Raw genomic sequence first — 20,651 nt, forward strand, 5'->3', positions numbered from 1 at the left:
AAATTTATCAGTTAAATTTCTTAAATTCAAATTAATATACTTCAACCTAACATTTAGAACTATTTTCCTTGTCCTAAAACTGGAAACAAGGATTCCTGAATGGTTTAAATTCTTTTTTTATTTTTCTCCTTATACCAAAATTATATCCATAAAAAGTCTTTTTGAGTTCTTATATTTTTTTTTGTATTAATGCTCAGTATAAAACTGTAGCATTTGGTCATGGAAATATGACAGAAATATGCGAAAAAAAGACTGAGTACTTGTATGATCCATTTGTGTTAAGCAATTCATAAAACACTGATAACTTGTACAAAAAATCTGCACAAATTATAATTTGTACAACCTTACAATTTGTACACAACATATATATTACATATATAAAAGTGTGAAAGACATACAATATTACTGTATATTGTATAATATTTAATAAGATGGGAATACATGGATCAAAAATAACTTATCTTAGTCAAGCAGATGCTATATCTGGCATCTACTATGAGAAGAAAAACTGACTTTTGTGATTTTGAATGTGGACTATTCTAGGACTTTTCAAAGAAAGTTTAATTCTATATTGTCAAAAAGATTCAGACATGAAATTTAAAGGCCAACAGATAATCTGGTAGCCATCCTGAATGACAGTCCAGTCTGAAGAATATGGCTTTGATAGTGGAAGTTCAAGGACTGTTCCAATAGTTTGGTGCAAATTGGCATAATGGTGTCAGATAAAATTATGAAAATGTGTAATTTTTACTGTCTAAAGGGTAGTGACATATGCCAAAAAATGGCAACAGCCAACATTTGCCTTTTGGACCAATCAAGCTAAAGGCAATACAAATATAAGTTCACCTATGATACATTTAAACAACAAAAAAACAAATGAAGTACCAAAATACTAAAAAATGATATTATGATTAAGATTAATTACTTCTTTCATCAGACCATGGGATGGTATCTTCAGTACATCCATCCTAAATACCCATTTCTGTATCTTTTTACTTTTCAATACTATAAAAAGAAATTTCCTGCTTGCAATTTTGGAGTTGCGATGCTTAAAATTTACCTTTATAAATAATGAATAGTAAGACTGACATGGTTACCTCCCTTTGACAAATAAAACAGGACAAAGACTAATATTGAGCAATGAAAATAATACAATATCAAATATATGACATATTTAAATATTAATAACAAATAAAGAATTACATAACGTGGAAAATAGGATAAGTTGAACATAACTATCAGGACAATGTAATTTGTTTGGTTTCTTTTTATCTTAATCTTTTTGAGAGGGGATATTTCATAGATATGAATAGCATATAATTCTATTATTCATTCACCATTTATTTGGCTTCTGCAAATTTAAATTACTTAAACGTGCCATTTCACACCTAGATCCTGATATCCATATCAGATTTAGCTTTTAACGTCAAGATATGTTAGGGTCTGGATAGGGTTTACAGAATAGAAAATAATGGCAAATAGTTCAAAATGAAAGGCAAAATTTATAAAAAATATAGAAAAATAGGCAAAAAAATAGAGAATATAATGGGGTACTTAAATATAAAGAATAGAGAAAATGTTCTAAAAAGTTAAAGAATAAAGAAATGAAGGTCTCCCCATCCAGACCCTCATATGTCTTTGATTAATGAAGTACAGATAACAAGAAATATAAAAAGAATAAAACAAAGTGTGAATAAAAAGACTTCCAATGTTGTTCAAGGAATTTTTGTGTGTCATAAAGTATATTTAGCGCATAAGTCAGGGACCAACCTAAAAAGAGATAAAAGTTTAAAATAATTTTGTAAGCCATTGTGGGAATCAGCAAATGAGAAAAAAGGAAAAAAACAAGGAGTATATATTAAAGTGATTTTCCTCCTAAGATTGTGCATTCTGATATTTTTTTTAAATACAGGAGGGAAAAATGTAACATAAAATAATGTCCCCCATGAAATATTGTCTGCCAGATAAAATTTCATAGAAAATAATGTCTGCATACAATATTTTATAATGAAATATTGTCCAGGACAATATTTCATTATGAAATAGTGTCCCTCTTTATAAAATTGTGTCAGGTTCTTTGGGTCAATTTTTCTCGGAAAAATAATGTCCCTGACAATAATATTTAAATGTGCCCATGAAAATATTTCTTATAAAATTAAGTCTTCCCTGAGGAATCTTCTCCATGAAATTAAAAGAGTATTTCTGGAATCTTTGAGATATTGTTTTTAAAAAGTATGTGTGTACACTTGAAAGGCTACATCAAAAAATTCTCATCTATAGTACACAAGCATGAAGTATGCACATTTTTATATTCATAACTGAAAGGCAAGTATTCTATATATATATCAAACAAACATATTTTATCAGAAGCTAATTTAAAAATTTGCATTTATAAATGATTATTAAAGTCAAATGTGTTAATAGTACCATATTACACTGTTTAAATTCCTTGTATAAGTAATGTACTGACAATCACTTATAATATATGTCTGTTATTATCAATAAAATAAAACACTTTATCATATCATTTTCCAAAAATATTTTTACACAAAATATAACTCTGGATTACCTCCCCTTAATGAGACAAAATTTCATTACTTTGATCTATCAATCTATGAAATATTTTCCAAAATAGACAAAATTTCATATTTCTTTTTTTTCATAGATACGGACAAAATATCATGATATATAATCATGAAGTATTGTCTTGGTGGACAATGTTTCATAGGACAATATTTTGCTTTACAAAAATACAGGATTGGTAAAAATATTCCTAGTTATCTCCCTTCCATTGCAATTTTAGTTCACCCCTGCTGCTCTATTCTGAACAAACTGTCGATATATCAATGTCACATAAATAGCTAGCAATAAAATAATGAAGAAATCATCAAGAAATCCTAAGACACCAAACACAGCTTCTGGTATTATGTCTAACGGTGAAATAAAATAAAGTAAGGCAGCAAGAAAACACACAATCACACGTAAACGAAACATCCAAATTAATCCTCCAACTGTGAAAAATTCATTGTAAGTATGTCTAAGTAATGTTGGCAGGTCTCTTATATAGTCCATCAGCTGAAAATAGAATAGTAAAATCATATTATTCTGGGTATGGCTCTGTTGAGAAGAGAGATTATAAATATACAGTAAAATCATCAATAACATTTATTTACTCTAGATTCTAATGCTTTTGATTTTAAGAAAATATTTCATTTCCTGGTCCTTTGATGGATTTAAACTTCTAGACTAATGCATTAACCAGTGATTTTCACTCAATTTGAACTTTTAACTAACTAAATAAAGACTTAAACTAAGAGTTACTTCCACTTACAGGGCGAGGAGCACCAGAAAATCGTCTGTTATATTCATTAACTCTTGTTGAAACATTTCTCTTTTCTTCTGTTTGGTTATTAATTTCTTCTGGTGTAAAATTCACCAGCAGAAGTGTTACCTGAAAATATATTAACCAATAAAACTCTCAAAGGTTCATCAATTTGACAACATTCTTCAGAACAAAAAGGTATATATATGGGCTTAACTTCATCTGTTAATTCAACAATTTTGTTTTTAAATTGTGTGATGCAATATTCATCAAATACATGAATTTTTCTGACTGGAACACATGTATAATTCAAATATTCATATGTGAGTTCAACTAGTCATTCAGAAAATTTGATGCAAAAATGTATGAGAGCATGTGTCTCAACAAAGTGGTTAGAGTATGTACTTGTCCTTGACCTTTCGTCCCAAAAATCAACAGAGATTTTGAATGTCATCTGACACAGCACTTATGAAATTAGATATTTACATACAATAGACCAACTGTTTTGAGTTATTATTGTTAGTGAATGGAAGGAATAAGAGTGGTTACTATAATACCTAAGCCCGTAGAAGATAAGACAAGAACAAAATACACTGTTACTTATATCCACTTCATTTGGACTAATTTGTTAAATAGTTGTCTCATTGGCAATCATACCATATATCCTTATTCTATATCTAAAGTGGTTCACAAATCTGAATTTTAAAAACATTTTAATTTAGAATCAGATGCTTCTGTTTGTAGTTTTATTTGGGTTTAGGCTTGCAATGATCCCATATACCAAATATTGTTTTTCTATTACTCATAATATGTTAAGTGAGAAATTCACACTACAGTTTTTATAAGCAGTTCTGAACCATGAAAATGGGGTCAAGGGCAATGGACATATGATGGATGGAAACCTCACAACATAAGCCATCTGTATACAATGTATGAATCATCCAGGTCTTCTACATCTGAAATATAAAGCTTTATACCACTAGTTTACACTGTCGCCATGCCAGATAAGTATTCCTATGACTCACATTTTTTAATAAAGTTAAACAATCAGTGACCAGTATCTCTCCTGAATATGCAAGAAATATTAAATGATATGTCTTTAGCAAACACAATCAACCAATCTACCTAAAGGTGAGAAGGATCACTGAGGAAGTTCTAATCTAAAGATGAAACATTTGTCCATTCAAATTTTACTTGAGAGAATAGAGTTTTCAGCTAAAGATAAGAGAAGACCTTTTGTCTATAGAAAAAAGTATTTTGACCATTCAGGGTTTAAACAAAAGAATCAGGAACCTTTATCCTTAAGGTGAAACCTTGAACTTCATTCAGATCTTAATTTTAGAGATAGGAACCTTTAACCTTAAGGTAAAGCCTTGGTCTTTATTCAGATTTTAATTTTAGAGTTAAAATATAGGTTAGAAAGTCTTTGACCTTTAACCTAAAGTAAGGAGAATTAGAGACTATTTAATCTAATCCTTGTGTTTTAGCAGAATTAAAATTGAGTTTGTGTATCAAGTTTATCAAAGAGCTTTAAAAAAGTAAACAGCCATGAGCCATTATGGAATAAAATGATTGTTTACCTGCTGCCTACAGACAGGACAAGCTATAGCTCCCAACCATCTACTACCATGCTGCCAATAAGTTACTATACAACGACCTGAAAATAATAAAACACAATTCATGTCAAATATCACTTATTTCCTGATCACCTTGGTAGTGAGCATAATATTGGTCAAACATATATCCTCAACCAAGTTTGGGAAGAATTAAGTCATGTTTCATAAAACAGTTTCCACAGAGGAAAACAGATTACTGTATATTGGGTTATTTCTGTGTCAGGTTTTGTTTGTTGTTTGAGCAGTTTTTTGTTTTGCAATTTACAGACTTGTTCTATGCATTTAAAGGGACAGTGAAATTTGTGAATTTTGAAGTAACACGAACAAAGTGAAAATCAGACTCACACAAAAATTTCTAAAAGTAGAGTATGTATAAGTAGCTCATGTCTTTTTATTCCTGTACACTAATTGTTTTGTTATACAACAAAGTACAGATCTTGTTAAAGAACTTTAAGTGAGCAAGCTTTCATGCCCCTTGCTCCCATGTAAATTTTAATCTTTTATAGTAACATAATTTCACACACTTCTGTTCTTACATTTTGTAGTGAGTTGGCCAAGTGACTTGAAAATCAATAGGGATCTTCCTCTTCACCCTCATATCGTATGTGACCACATATCCAAGTATGGTTGCAATCCCATATAATGTGTCCTGAAACTATGTACTTTTCTGCACAAATTTCATTCTTCTTTAAGAAACTTTTACCTTGACCTAAGACAAATTAATATCAAAATCAATAGGGATCTTTCTAATTAAACGTGACCATGTAACCCAGAAAACTTGCAATCCCATATGCAGTATTTGACTAAGCATCTGGATTCACTTCTGTCTATTTTTAATAACTATGACCTTTACCTTTGAGGATATTGACCACACAATGGATAGAGATATATATGTGACAATATATCCAAGTAAGGTTGCAATCCCATGTGTAGTATTTGATTTAGCATCCAGAAACAACTTTTTTGAACACATTTCAGTATACTTTTAGTAACATAGACCTTGACCTTTTACATGGTGACCTCAAAATCAATAGGGATCTTCCTCTCATTATAAGTGACCATTTAATTATATCTAAGTAAGGTTGCATTCCAATTTAAAGTACCAGAATTTGATTAAGCACATGGAAATAAAAATGACTGACAGACCGACTGATGGATGGGTCAGATACTATATAGAGCATTGTCGGGTATTTTCGACCGGAGGCAGTTTTCGACCACCTTACATTTTGGGAGCTATTTCATGCACGTGAGGCGTTGTTTCCGCATCCTTTGCACTTGCAGATCTGCAGAAATAAATATTTGTCTTGGAAGGCTAGGTTAGCTGCAATTCACGCAAAGAAGTAGTAAGTTACACAATTTATTAGAGTTGTCATGGAACTTCTCGCCATGATAAAAACAAATATTACGACATGTGTTAAAAAATAACTTTCTTTCAACAAATGATTTCAGTAAAAACACCTACAGTTCAAGCATGCAAACCTAATGACACTGTTCGCTAAACTCCTGAGAATAAAAATGAACACATAAATGAATATAATGACGTATTTTTAAAAATATCTTCCCGATAATCAACTACTAACCCTTACATACATATTTCGCCTATTTTCGACCAGTCTTAAATTTTTTTGTTACTATGGATGCTTTGTTTGTTTACGTTTTTCAAGGCTAGCGTGACGTCACAATATAAATCACGTAACGAAATCTGGCACCTTGTAGTGACAATGTCATCGTCAGAAGGACAATGTTATCGTAATAGGATACACTGTGATTTTATATTTTTTTACTAGCTGAAATTTATAAGAAAATCGAAACTTTTTTGAAATGAGCTTCAGATTAAAGAAAATTATTTGAGCAATAAGATCAAAAGGCAGTCTGCTTTTGAAAGATATTGTATAGTCCAAAATAGTTTTGTTTCCTCTCGAAATCATAGCAATCTGTCTACGTGTCAAGAGAAAAACCGAAGACGCTTATCCTACCTGAAAGGGGGTGGGGTGGGAGGGGGTTTGACAAGGGGGTAGCAATTACCACTTCCCTTCCTTATATATCAACTTGTGGTAAAAATCCCTCCCCTTTACTCCCTGTTCTCACACCCTTACCCCCCTTTTTTTACTCTCGGTTACTCCCGATTCCCCCCTCCCTTATCTCAGGGATCCATCCCCTGTCCACTGCCTCCTACCTGTTTTCTCTGTTGTGTTTTTCCGTGCTGCACATGGGTCACCGTCAAGGTTGTTAAAATTTATATTTTTTTGTTCTCCTTTTTTTACGCTACATGTACATGTACATGTATTAATGTAAAAAAGAAGGTGTGGCATGAGCGCCAATGAGACAACTCTCCATATATTGTTTGTTTATATTGTATAGTGTTTTCAAAAGTGTGTAATCATATTTGTATGTAATTTTATGCCCTCAGTTACTACGGGTTGATTTCTTTTTCTGTCTGTTTTCTTTGCTACATCTTTGTCCCGTAACATTCCAGATATACTGTATGTGACAATTTCCTTCATTTAACTTTTCTTATGAAATACAAAATGACAGGGTCTGCTAATGATTATAGTATCGATCAACATGAAGAAAAAAACTATGATTGTATGTACATGTGCAAAATAAAATCGTGTTGATACATGTAACAGATACTTTTAAAAGCGATAAAAATAGGGTATCATATAAGTATAAGTGAATTCCATTTATACCCAATTTTCGTTTGTACATCCGTCACGCCTGGATTAAGTTTCCATATTGTCATAATATACATGGCACTATTATCGCGTCGGCACAAATTCTTGTTTAAGTAAGTCTTTATTTCACCATTTTCTGCTTTCAGATTTTCAAATACAAATGGAAAAACGAAACAAGTACAGAAATTATGCTCTAGAGGATATCAAAAATGCAGTCCAAATGGTTGAAAATAAGTCAATGTCTATTCGATCTGCATCACGACAATACAATGTCCCAAAAACTACTATAATAGACAAACTTAATGGCAGATCTAGTCTTCAAGCAAGATCAGGACCTAATCCTGTATTATATGATAGTGAGGAAAAAAATGCTAGTTCACTGGGTCATAGATATGTCAAAAATCGGTTATGGCCAAACAAAACAGCAACTTCTGTATACGGTGAAGACAATTTTGGATCATGATGGTCGGAAAACCCCATTTAAAGATAATTTGCCGGGTAAAGATTGGCTATATGCTTTCATGAAACGCCATCCTGAGATTTCTACACGCACTCCACAGAAACTTGGTAAGGAACGCGCAGTAATATCTTGGCAAAAAATAAAATGGTGGTTCGCAGATTTTGAAAAATACCTAACGGAAAATTATGAAGAGGGAATAGGTATATTGAAAGATGCTTCCCGCATATATAATGCAGATGAAAGTGGGTTTCCACAAGATCCAAAATCTGGTAAAATTTTGGCTGCTAAAGGCAGTAAGAATGTGTATTCAACATGTTCAGCTGACAAATCACAGATAACTGTTCTTGCATGTATGAGTGCAACAGCACACTACTTACCACCTATGCTTGTATTTCCAGGGGAGCGTTTCCGGTATAATCCACTCGAAGGATTCACTGAAGCAGTACTTGGTCGGACAAAAACTGGTTGGATGATTTCCGAACTATTTTACACCTGGGTACGTGATCATTTTATTACTGCAATTAAGGACCGAAAAGTCAAGCAACCGGTTATTTTGCTGGTGGATGGACATACTAGCCATATTAGTCTGAAAACAGCTCAGCTTTGTAAGTCTGAGAATGTTATATTGTACTGTTTGCTCGAACATGCAAGTCATATATTACAGCCTTGTGATGTTACTTTGTTTGGGCCTTTGAAGAAGCACTGGAGAGATTCAGTGAGAGATTACCAGTTGAAAAATCCGGGTGAATTTGTCACAAAAGATACCTTTGCTTCTGTATTTAAGTCGGCATGGGTGAATGCAACAACAGTTGGTGTAGCAATTAAAGGTTTCCGTCATACGGGGCTTTATCCAATTTCAGTTGAAAGTGTAGATAAATCGAAAGTCGAGCCATCGGCAGTATTTGCAAGGGCAAAGTCAGACCAGGATCTCGGTAATGATGACTATATGAATTGTAAAGATGCCCAAGTTGATAGTCGTCCAGTTACCAATAGTATTGGGACCTACATTCTAGATCCAGAACCCGTACAAATTGCTGATGAGGCGGAGACAGAGATTGCTTTAATGCCATCTGAAATTTGTGACTCTATTTCATGTGAAACATCACATACAATAGTTGAAGAATTGCATGATCAGCCTCCTTGTCTTTATCCAGAAACCATCATACAAGTTAATCCATGCAATGTCAATGTAACACCACACAAAGAAACAAATAAACATTCCTGCGAAAAAGCACCTTCATCATCTTTCGAACTCCTACTTGTTACTCCAAATGAACAAAAGACTCTCAAGAAAAGGAAAACTTGTACTGTACTACCAAAAGCCGTTTCGGGATCGGAAATGATAAAAATATTAGAGAATCGAAAACAGCAGAAAGAAGATGAACAGGAAATGAAAGAAAAGCGTAAGATTGATAGAGAATTAAAACGCAAACTAAAGGAAGAGGAAAATGCTAAAAAGGAGGAGAAGAAAAACGAGAAAAAGAAAAGAACGGAAGAAAATAAGAAACGTAAATTATCAAAAAATCAAAAGATATCAGAGAAATCGACTACTTCCAGGCTTTGTTCCAAGTGTTTACTTGAAACAGACAATGTTTATATATGTTGCGAGATTTGCTTCTCCTTTTATCATGCAAAATGCTCTGGTGTTGATTTTTCTTGTGTGCATATTGACGACATCGTTAGCTTTCCATATGAGTGTGATGATTGCCTCTAAAATGCGTCAGATATTCTACGTGACAAATTTTTCACAATGAATGTATGACTTGTTACAAATTTTATATATTTATTACTACAGTGCAATGTTTTAAACAAAATAATATAGCTACATGTATACTGTACTGCATTATCTGTTGTTATTTTCGATATTTGGAATACATGTTGTTGTTGTTTTTTTTTTTTGGGGGGGGGGGGGGGTCGTGTTGCACAGTCTTTAGTTTTTTGTACGGGTTTGTGTTGCACAGTCTTTAGTTTTTTGTGGGGTTCGTGTTGCACAGTCTTTAGTTTTTTATGGGGTTTCGTGTTGCACAGGCTTTAGTTTTTTGAGGGTTCGTGTTGCACAGTCTAGTTTTTTGTGGGGTTCGTGTTGCACAGTCTTTAGTGTTTTGTGGGGTTAGTGTTGCACAGTCTTTAGTTTTTTGTGGGGTTTGTGTTGCTCAGTCTTTAGTTTTCTGTGTTGTGTTTGTGTGGACTGTCATCGGTCTTTTTTCATATTTTTTTTGGCTCTTGAGTTTGATTGTTCCTTTGTTATCTCCTGCCTCTATTTTATCTTAGAATACAGAACATTTTAAAAATGATATACATTAGCGTGGCTTTGGCAATTTGTTATAATCGTTTTTCTGCTAAATATATTTTTGTCATATATAATTACTTTGCGTAACTTTAGGGAGAAACTATTTTATTTTTATTTGGTTGAGGGGGATAATGTTAGTCCTATAATATAAGACTTCGTAGGTTCATATTGTCTTCACTTGACGTTTTTTATCGGATATATTTTTTACTGGTTCGGCATTGATAGTAAAAACAAATATCCGATAAAAACGTCGAATGAAGACGATATGAACCTACGAAGGCTTATATTATAGGACTAGGGATAATGTGTGTTAGATCAAGATTTTCCCGTTGAAAGTTCTACCCAGACTTTTATGCGATTTGAAGCTATCTTGTAATCTGCTCGTGCTGGATGTTTTTACCATGATTTCTGGTCCTGTCTTTTTTATTTCAAGTTCTATCCTAGCATCCAATAATAATCAGCCAAATTTTGACAGTCTTATTTGTAATAGGACATTGTCCCATTTATTTTGGAAGACAAGATCGAACATCACTCATTTTGATGACCCCTAAGTGCCTTAAAACAAACAAAAATAATGTCCATGGTATACCTAGTGTGCCCCAGCCCGATCCCCATTTAAAAAAAATGGAGTTCAATACATGTGCAAGTTCGTGTTCTTTATCAATCAATTATGGACCGTAAGTAGAGCACACTGAATGAACATTAGCACGTACAACACTATAATTATTCACATAAAGAGCACACAAACTAGTCATCAGTGTGATCTTATCAATACATATCACGACAATTAATTGAAATACGCACGAGTATTCACAAGCCCCGTGTGAGCAGTTGTAGACATTCATTTCTTCTTCTGAAATCCGCTTCAAACAGGTCTTTCGAAATTTTAAGAAACTCAACATTGAATTCTTTTTTTTTTGAAGGACTGCCTGAATAATATCAGTCGCTGATCAAAACTTGTAATGTTCGTGTGAATACCGAAACGGTATCACTTTAAAAGAAGTGAAATGGCCGTTTATCTCCACTTACAACAGCAAAATTATTATCAAAATTAACACTTCATGACCAATTGATTCTGGGGTCGAACCATAATATAATGTAATCAGTGATATGACGGAAGGAAATTATAAAGTGGTCGAAAATACCCGACCATGGTCGAAAATACCCGAATATTTAACAATGTTAAAATAGTCATTACTAACGCAATTATCAAAAAATATGTATTGTTTCTTCGACGAAAATAATGGCCAATACGTAAAGATGTTTACTTGTAACGTCAAGATAACCATTGTTTTTTCTTTGACGTCATGATCGAATTTACTGTTAAGTGGTCGAAGAACTGCCGACATTGCCCTACTACCCCTGCCCCTCTTGTTAAGAAGTACAAAAATACAAAGTACACAATATCTTAATTCACTTCTGTAACAATCATATAAATCCACATTGTTCCAAATTTATGACATGATTCTAAATCAGAACATTGAAATTAAGATGACCTAGGAGACTTTTTATGTTTCCTGAAAACCAAGGGTGGATAATGATATTATACTCTGTAATTTATAATTTATTATTACACACCTTTATACTAGATATCAACAGAGATAGTCAGCCCTTTTATTTTATTCTTACTATAAAAGGTAGCCCTTTTATTTTGTTCTTACTATAAAAGGTAGCCCTTTTATTTTGTTCTTACTATAAAAGGTTGCCCTTTTATTTTGCTCTTACTATAAAAGGTAGCCTCTCTTATTAAACCAGAACATGAGATATACAATTTTGCAACTAGACATCCTAAGAATAACTAGAGGCTCTCAAGAGCCTGTGTCTCTCACCTGATTCTACTTTGGTTTTGGAAATCATGTAAAAATAGATTAAAATCATAATAGATACCCTTATAATGATTGAGGCCAAATTTGGTTTAATATTGGCCCGATAATTTAATCAAAAGCAGAAGACTTTTGTAAAATTTACAGAAATTACCAATAAATTAATTGAAATTGTAGAAAATGACTTTATAAGGACAATGACAAATCAGCTACAAAGTAACAACACTTGGTCAGCACCTCAAAAGAAACATTCATACCACGTTTGGTTTCAATTAAATAAGCGGTTTTCTAGAAGAAGACATTTGTATATATTTCCCATATAGTCCTTTGTTAAAATAAGTCCCCCGTTGGCAGCCATCTTGAATGATTGATTGGCTACAAAGTAAAAACACTTGGTCAGCACCTCATTAGGAACATTCATGCCATGTTTGGTTTCATTCCATTCAGTGTTTCTCTAAAAGAAAACTTTTGTATGTATTTCCCATAGTTCCCTTCTGGTGGCCATCTTGGATGATTGATCACCTACAAAGTTACAACACTTGGTCAGCACCTCATAAGGAACATTCATGCCATGTTTTATTTCATTCCATTTAGTGGTTCTCTAAAAGAAGACATTTGTATGTATTTCCCATAGGGTCCTATGTTAAACTAAGTCCCTCTTTTGCGGCCATCTTGGATGATGGATCGGCTTCAAAGTAACAACACTTGGTCAGCACCTCATAAGGAATATTCATGTCATGTTTGGTTTCATTCCATTCAGTGGTTCTCTAGAAGAAGTTCAAAATGTAAAAAGTTAACGACGACGACAGACACCAAGTGACGAGAAAACCTATAAATTTGATTCCAATTGGACAAGTTTGTTTCAGAGGACAAGATTTTTGAACAAATTAATAATTCACAAATGGATGAAGACTGGCAAAAGATAACACTTGCTTTCTAAGTCTGGTGGAATTATAACTAATTACACTACTATTTGTACATTTCTTGCAATTCTATTTTTGTAATTTGTAATCAACGGCCCACAATTTTATATAAAACACTTTTCTATTCTATACTAAAAGATTTGTATTGTCAACAGCAGATAACATATTTGTATTGTCAACATGAGTTAACATAACTGTACATTTGTATTATTAACAGCAGATAACATAACTGTACATTTGTATTGTTAACAGCAGATAACATAACTGTACATTTGTATTGTCAAAAGCAGTTCACATAACTGTACATTTTAACTGTCAACAGCAAAGCAGTTATCATATTCTTACCACAGAAACAATGGCCACAATTTGTTTCTACTCCATACTCAGCATTATTAAGACAGATTGGACAGGTAGCACTCCCATCATTTGCATTACGTCTTGGCTGTTGTTGATGTGGGTGATCATGTCCAATTACCTCCCTTGTAGCAGTGACACTGGCAGCACTGTCTGGATGAATGCTCAATAAACCTTGTCTATGACTGAAAACAGTTATAGCTTATCAAATTGTTATATCTTTACTCTGAAATATGTACAGCATGGGTAGCTGTCTCCATAAGTCCTCAACTGTTGAACAATAGCTTCAAATTGGAGAAGACATAACTAAGTTGTAAAACTTGTGTCTTATTTATTTGTCTTTTTTAAGTTTAAACTTAACATTTGCTATTTTTAATTTATGGTCAACACATAAAGATTTTACTTGACTTCATGGCATTGACATATTGAACAATGAAAGTTATTGAACTTATTCAAACAATGTGCAAATACTTTCCCTTGAAACTGTTTCTGCAATTATGCTTGATTGATTGATGTTTGCTTTACATACAGTAGCAAATATCTCATCCATGTTCAGGATGAGATCAAGTTAACAATTTATATAATTTGTATGTCCTGCAAATGGAGGCCAACAAGGATGAAGGACAGGAAATTAGGAATTCTGACTGAACTTGGCTGCAGATTTATATTGCCAAATGAATGCCCCACTTTAACAAGGGTTTTACTACCTGTAAGAAGAAGACCAAGGGATTACCCCCATATTTCTATACTTCCAATCAATCATTTGCAAATATGATTTTTCTAGACAAATATATATTTTATTTCACAATAAATTCAATCTTTCTTTTTAGCACATACTTACAACTTCTCGTCCAATCAAATTGCTTGAATTTGCCTTCTAATTTTCATAGTACTACACACTTTTTCCGTGTACTAAGTAACTACGCATGAATGATCACAAGTGTAAGATTTCATTGTATCGTAATCAAGTCTTATTTATTAAAACAAAAATTGCTACTGGCTATTTTGAAATAAATGCTGTGTTCTAAATTAAACTAAATAGTCTGTAATTAGTTTTCAAATTGATTTTTAAACATCCTACTTATTAATCTTTGAATCTTAAAATGTTTTTGACGATTACAAGTTTCTTTCATTTAAATAAAAAGTTGCAAATATGGTTCTTTATACCTTGATTAGAGTACAACGCCATCTAAAAAATGTGATCATTTATTTTCCATGCAATTACTTTGTACACAAAAAAGAGTGAACCATGAAACCTTGTGAAGGGAAATTAAAGCAATTTGATCTATTTCGTCATGAATTGATTGATTATTGGTTGCTTAATGTCCAGTGGCAAATATTTCATGCATGTAAACTATCCACAAGACTACCTATGGGGCAATTACAGCTATTTTTAAAAAGGGTTCCAACCCATTGATCATCACGAAAAAGGTGTTTTCCACCACCAACCCCCCTCCCCCTTTTTGGATCCGCCACTGCAAACTATCTAAATGTGTAAAATTTATTATAGTTTTAGTTTTTATGTGAAATAGAAAAATGTTTTTAAGAATCTAAAGCTTCCACTGCAATTTAATTACTGCCTGCTTTTGGTCAATTTATTTTGTCATCTTACCATGTAAAGAAGTACATGTGTCGTAAAATGCCGTTTAATATCAATAGACATACTTACACCAGCAGCTACTATCTTTTCATTCTGGAGTCCAAGGCCTTGTGAAATCACATATTTTACAATGATACTAGTGAGTAGATTTACAAAACTACGTAAATGAGCTACACCTAGTCAGCCAAAACATATCAATAGACTAATTACAGGATTACTTAAGTTGTAAATATGTGCTAAATTGGATAGTGTATGGAAAGGTATATACAATGAAATTAAGAGCTCGGGGCAAGCCCCTCGCTCTAAATTTCATAGTATATACCTTTCCATACACTAACCGACACATAGAGTTACTTCCTTTAACTATATTTTTGGCAAAAATGTTTTTTTCCAGATAAATGTATATTTTGGTAAATCTTCAATCTTTTTTATTATGGTAGCTTCCCAGGAAACTATTTTTTTTCCGTGTTATTTCTAGGTAAATATCCATTCTATACACTGCATTAATTGATCAAAAGTAACACACCTTAATTTGAGAAAGACATGATCAACAGAACATCACCTTAATAGCAGGTATGTAATTAGTGGTAATCACATAGTGGTAATTCACCTTAATGTAATCAGGTAAATGATCAGTGGTAACTCACCTTAATCTGATCAGGTACATGACCAGTGGTACTATTAGAGCAAGAAGAACAATTAATGCATATATCAATTCATCACCAATGCCTTCTACCATTGTAGCTTTTCTAAAATATCCAGCCATCAAAACTAGAAATCTAGGGGAAAAATAATAAAACAAAATGAAGATGATTTCAAGTTGTTTGTAGGTAGAAGTGCATTATTGATTATAAATGATACCTGTCTAGCACAAGTGTTATTATTTAAGAGTCCTTCACATGTATTTGACACCTTTCTCATGTATTTAAGGCAAAGTACAACTTGAATAAAATGCTCTGCAGGGCGCAGCTTGATACGACCGCAGAGGTCGAACCTTGAACAGTTGGGGCAAGTATGGACACAACATTCAAGCTTGATACAGCTCTGAATTTGGATTGTGATTAAATATTTGACACAGCATAGGTTTCTGACACAGAATGAATGTTGTCTAAGAACTTAAAAATTTTAAATTGGACATTCACCTATTATGGTCCAATATCCAAAATCTAAATACATGGTTAGATTCAGCATATCAAAGAACCCCAAGAATTCAATTTTTGATGAAATCAAACAAAGTTTAATTTTGGACCCTTTTGACCTCAATGTGGACAAAGTTGATAACGGGGCCCAAAAATCAAAAATCTAAATACATGGTCAGATTCAGCATATCAAAGAACCCCATATATTCAATTTTTGTTGAAATCAAACAAAGTTTAATTTTGGACCCCGATTTGGACCAACTTGAAAACTGGGCCCATAATCAAAAATCTAAATACATGTTTAGATTCAGCATATCAAAGAACCCTAAAAATTCAATTTTTGTTAAAATCAAACTAAGTTTAATTTTGGACCCTTTGGACCTTAATGTAGACCAATTTAAAGCGGAACCCAAAAATTAAGAATCTAAATACACGGTTAGATTCGGCATATCAAAGAACCCCAATAATTCAATTTTTGATGAAATCAAACAAAGTTAAATTTTGGACCCTTTGGACCTCAATGTGGACCAATATAAAAACGGGGCCCAAAATCCAAAAACTTAATACACGGTTAGATTCAGCATATTAAAGAACCCCAAGAATTCAAGAATAAAACCCCATTGAAATTGATCAAGAAATAAGCAATTTATACGAAGTATCTTCTTTTGCACAATACTGTGCAATTGAATATTTCTTGCTATTGTGCAATACTGTACAATTGACAATTTCTTGCTATTGCGCAATATTGTGCTATTGGATATTTCTTGCTATTGCGCAATACTGAGCAATTGAAGATTTCTTGAAATTGCGCAATACTGTGCAATTGAAGATTTCTTGCTATTGTGCAATACTGTGCAATTGAAAATTTCTTGCTATTGCACAATACTTATTATATAATAATTTACACATCCTGTTTGGTGTGTATCTCCTACCATATCATTATTATTTGCTTTTAAATATTAATCAGAAATAACCAACTTAAAATGGAAAATTTTAAAAGAAAAAAAAAAGGAAAAAAGAAAAAAAAAGAAAAAAAAAAAATCCCCCCCCCCCAAATTTTTTTAACCCCCTTATGATTCATCACCCCCAAACTCAATCCCAGCCTTCCCTTTGTGGTATGGTACTTGCAGTACAATTTCAGAGAGATCCATACACTTGAACACAAGTTATTGTCTGGAAACTAGAAAAATGCTTATTTTTGGCCCCTTTTTGGCCCCCAATTCCTAAACGATTTGGGCAATTACCCCCAAACTCAATTCCAGCTTTCCCTTTGTGATATGGAACCTTGTAGTACAATTTCAGAAATATCCAAACACTTACACACAAGTTATTGTCATGAAACTAGAAAAATGCTTGTTTTTTGTCCCTTTTTTGGCCCCTAATTCCTAAAATTTTGAGGCAATTACCCCCAAAATCAATTACAGCCTTCCCTTTGTGATATGGAACCTTGTGGTACAATGTCAGAGAGATCCATACACTTACACACAAGTTATTGTCTGGAAGTTACAAAAATGCTTATTTTTGGCCCCTTTTTGGCCCCTAATTCCTTAACTGTTGGTACCATAACCCCCAAAATCAATCCCAACCTTCCTTTCGTGGTATTAAACCTTATGGTAAAATTTCATAGAGATCCATTCACTTAAACTAAAGTTAGAGTGCGAAAACCAATGTGTCTTCGGACGACGCCAGACGACGACGACGACGACGCCAACGCCAACGTCATACCAATATACGACCAAAAAATTTTTAATTTTTGCGGTCGTATAAAAACTGGTTGAAGTTCATTCCTAATTTAAACATATATGGCATTTCCGAAAAAAATTCATTGATAAAACCCTGACAAATTTTCCGGTACTTTTGGTAGTTGATAACATTTATACCAGTTTGGGTGACTGGTCCTCTTCTTCTTCTCCTGTAAGTATTTTCTTTGTTAAGGAACACCAAGGGATTTCTTGTGGAAATTATGTATACTTTATAAATAAAGGTTTTCTATAAATCAGACATATACACAATCAACATGTCATACAAAATCAACATGTCATACACAAGTTTGACAAAATTACTTCTTTAAAATCTAAAAAGTGGTTTCTTCTTAATAAATAAACATAAGAGAAGAGCTTGTCGTCATATCCGTCGATGAAAATATACATATATATTCCAAATATATATGTTTGAAGGTTGCCCTTCATTTACTTCAGGGGACCCAGTCCATTTAGGGCTATACTAAACTATTCCTTACTCTATGAACCCTAAACCTTATCGCTAGCCTAATTCTTAAATCATAGCCCTAACCTTGAACAAACCCTACCCCTACCCTAACATAAACAGAACCCTAACATTAAACTATAGGGCCTTTTTAAGTGGTTACTGATCACAAATAAGAGATAACAAATTTAACACTCTTGTCCCCTGAGTATCAAGTTCAAGTTCAATAATGAGTAACTTGTGAAGTTTTCTGTAGTCCTATCAATATTTTCAATTTTGTCACTTAGGGGCAGCCCTGATTATTTAACGCCCCATTAGTCCGACACCCCATTGATCCAATACCCAATTTGTCAGACACTGGCATATTTAGACAATAGTTAATACATGTATCTCGTTATATCAGAAAGCCGACTAATTGAGTGTTCTTTTAAGCGGTAGTTGGTTTGAATTGGTACAGAAGGTTCTGTCCAATGTCTGAACAGGTAATGCAAGTTCTCTCTGCAAGTTATCTCTGTACGTTGGTGTAATACCCGAATAGTTCCAGCCCTACCAGTAACTGACCTCTCATACTCACGAGGTATAGCCATTGTAGAGCACTGGAATATACCAACCGAATTATTCAGGGTATTAGTATAATAGCAGGATTTCATCAGCATAGCAACATTAAGAATAATAGACACATATCCAGTACGACTAAATGTCAATGTTGAATTACTTACATAGTACATACATATAACTGTTTATCTCTCCCAGATCAGAGATGTTAGAAAGTAAAGATGCAAACTATGAGGCTTGATTACTGTGTTCAGATGAACCATGCAAGATGGTTACGTATACCTTAAAAGCATTCCATACACCAAATATAGTTCATTATGTGAGATGAGGACTTGTCGTCAGATCACAAAAACTTAACCTTGATAAAATTTCATTACTGATCTATGAAACGAGGTCAATGTCAGGCACACCCTGTCTTAGACATATGTAGACCTTGCAAGGGTTACATAAAACAAATATATTTATCCTACTCAGAATTTCACATGATTAAAAACTATAGTTTTAAGCAGATGCTGAAACATGAAAATGAGATATATTGGACAATGGACTTCTGACAGACAGAAACTTCACAAGTTAAACAGAAGGAAACCGATTAATATAAGCTTTGAATAGCTTGTTTCTGAATCCTACTATTAATAGTTTACCTTTGTATTATGATATACGTGTAATGATGACAACTAAATATGTTTATACTAAGTTCAACATCAGACATCTGTATATAAGGTATGAATCAGGTATTCTACCTTCTGAAATGTAAAGCTTTATACAAATAGTTATGCCACCGCTGCCAGATTAGCATTCCTGTGTATCACATTCCACAACTTTTGTTGCATGCGAGAAAAAAAAAGGAAAAAAATCAAATTCTTTTGGAATTAAGTTACAATTCAAAGGAATACGATTCTGTCAAGAGTTGATGTTTCCTGACTTTCACTGTCATTCCAATGGAAATGTCAAAGTGGCACTCACCCCACACACTGCAACAGATTTAACTTCCGTGTTCTGACCTGACGTGGCCGCAAATTTCTACATTCCATACAATCAAACAATGCATATTTTAGCAAGGGTTTAACTGTTAGACAAGAGAAGTCAAGGGATAACTATATTTGTTTACCCAGATCAACCCTCTGGGTGACAGAATGAGTAGTTTAAAATACCGCTCCCACATGAACACCAATATATTCTATAAAATAAATTTGAATGACCTATGTTGTACTATTGGGATGTCAGACAAACGGGGTGTTAGACTTACGTGGCGTTGGAACAATTAGGGTTTGTAATGGTGACCTAGGTCCTAACCTCAGTCCTGTCGTCTGTCGAATAGCCTGACCAAATGAAGAAAATGAAACTTGACACTTCTGTCGTTCTGACACTGAATTTGATTACGTCGTTTAAAAGTAAAAAGGGGTTTTGAAGAACATGCTAAACTTTATGTTTTGTTCAAAAAAATATTTTACAAACCTTTGAATTAATCGTCATTACTTAAAACCTTCATTAATCATCAATATTTTTATCACAACCTGAAGAAATCAAAACGAAACCGGAAGCGGAAGTTATGAGTTGCTGCCCTTGATTGAACTATTTTACTGTTTGACAGAACTGGGGCGTAAAAAACAGGAAAATGAATCGCGAAGAAGTCTGCGATAGCTTAATTATTTGGGTATTTATTAGTTTTGATGAAAAGTATACGTT

The 20,651-nt window shown here is 33.2% G+C and overlaps 2 protein-coding genes across 3 annotated transcripts in view; one reads left to right on the forward strand and one right to left on the reverse strand.

Annotated features, from left to right (window-relative positions):
* Positions 1-365: 365 nt before the first annotated feature.
* LOC127735011 (E3 ubiquitin-protein ligase RNF170-like) lies at positions 366-20,503 on the reverse strand. Its single transcript, XM_052245082.1, has 6 exons — positions 20,421-20,503; positions 15,711-15,842; positions 13,455-13,648; positions 4,903-4,979; positions 3,332-3,451; positions 366-3,075 (listed from the first exon to the last, which is right to left on the reverse strand). Exons 2-6 carry the CDS (start codon positions 15,827-15,829, stop codon positions 2,800-2,802), a joined length of 786 nt encoding a protein of 261 aa, XP_052101042.1. The 5' UTR covers positions 15,830-15,842; positions 20,421-20,503; the 3' UTR covers positions 366-2,799.
* A 23-nt stretch (positions 20,504-20,526) lies between these two features.
* LOC127735023 (protein Hook homolog 3-like) overlaps positions 20,527-20,651 on the forward strand; it is a 34,668-nt gene continuing 34,543 nt past the window's right edge. The window contains exon 1 of one of the 2 annotated variants that reach the window (XM_052245094.1): positions 20,527-20,619. In XM_052245094.1, coding sequence (XP_052101054.1) covers positions 20,581-20,619 — 39 coding nt within the window. In that variant the 5' untranslated portion in view covers positions 20,527-20,580. The remainder of the gene's footprint in view (positions 20,620-20,651) is intronic. The other variant, XM_052245106.1, reaches the window with a different exon arrangement.

Source organism: Mytilus californianus, unplaced genomic scaffold (genome assembly GCF_021869535.1).
Source record: "Mytilus californianus isolate M0D057914Y unplaced genomic scaffold, xbMytCali1.0.p SCAF_1, whole genome shotgun sequence".
Classification (NCBI taxonomy): Eukaryota; Metazoa; Mollusca; class Bivalvia; order Mytilida; family Mytilidae; genus Mytilus; species Mytilus californianus.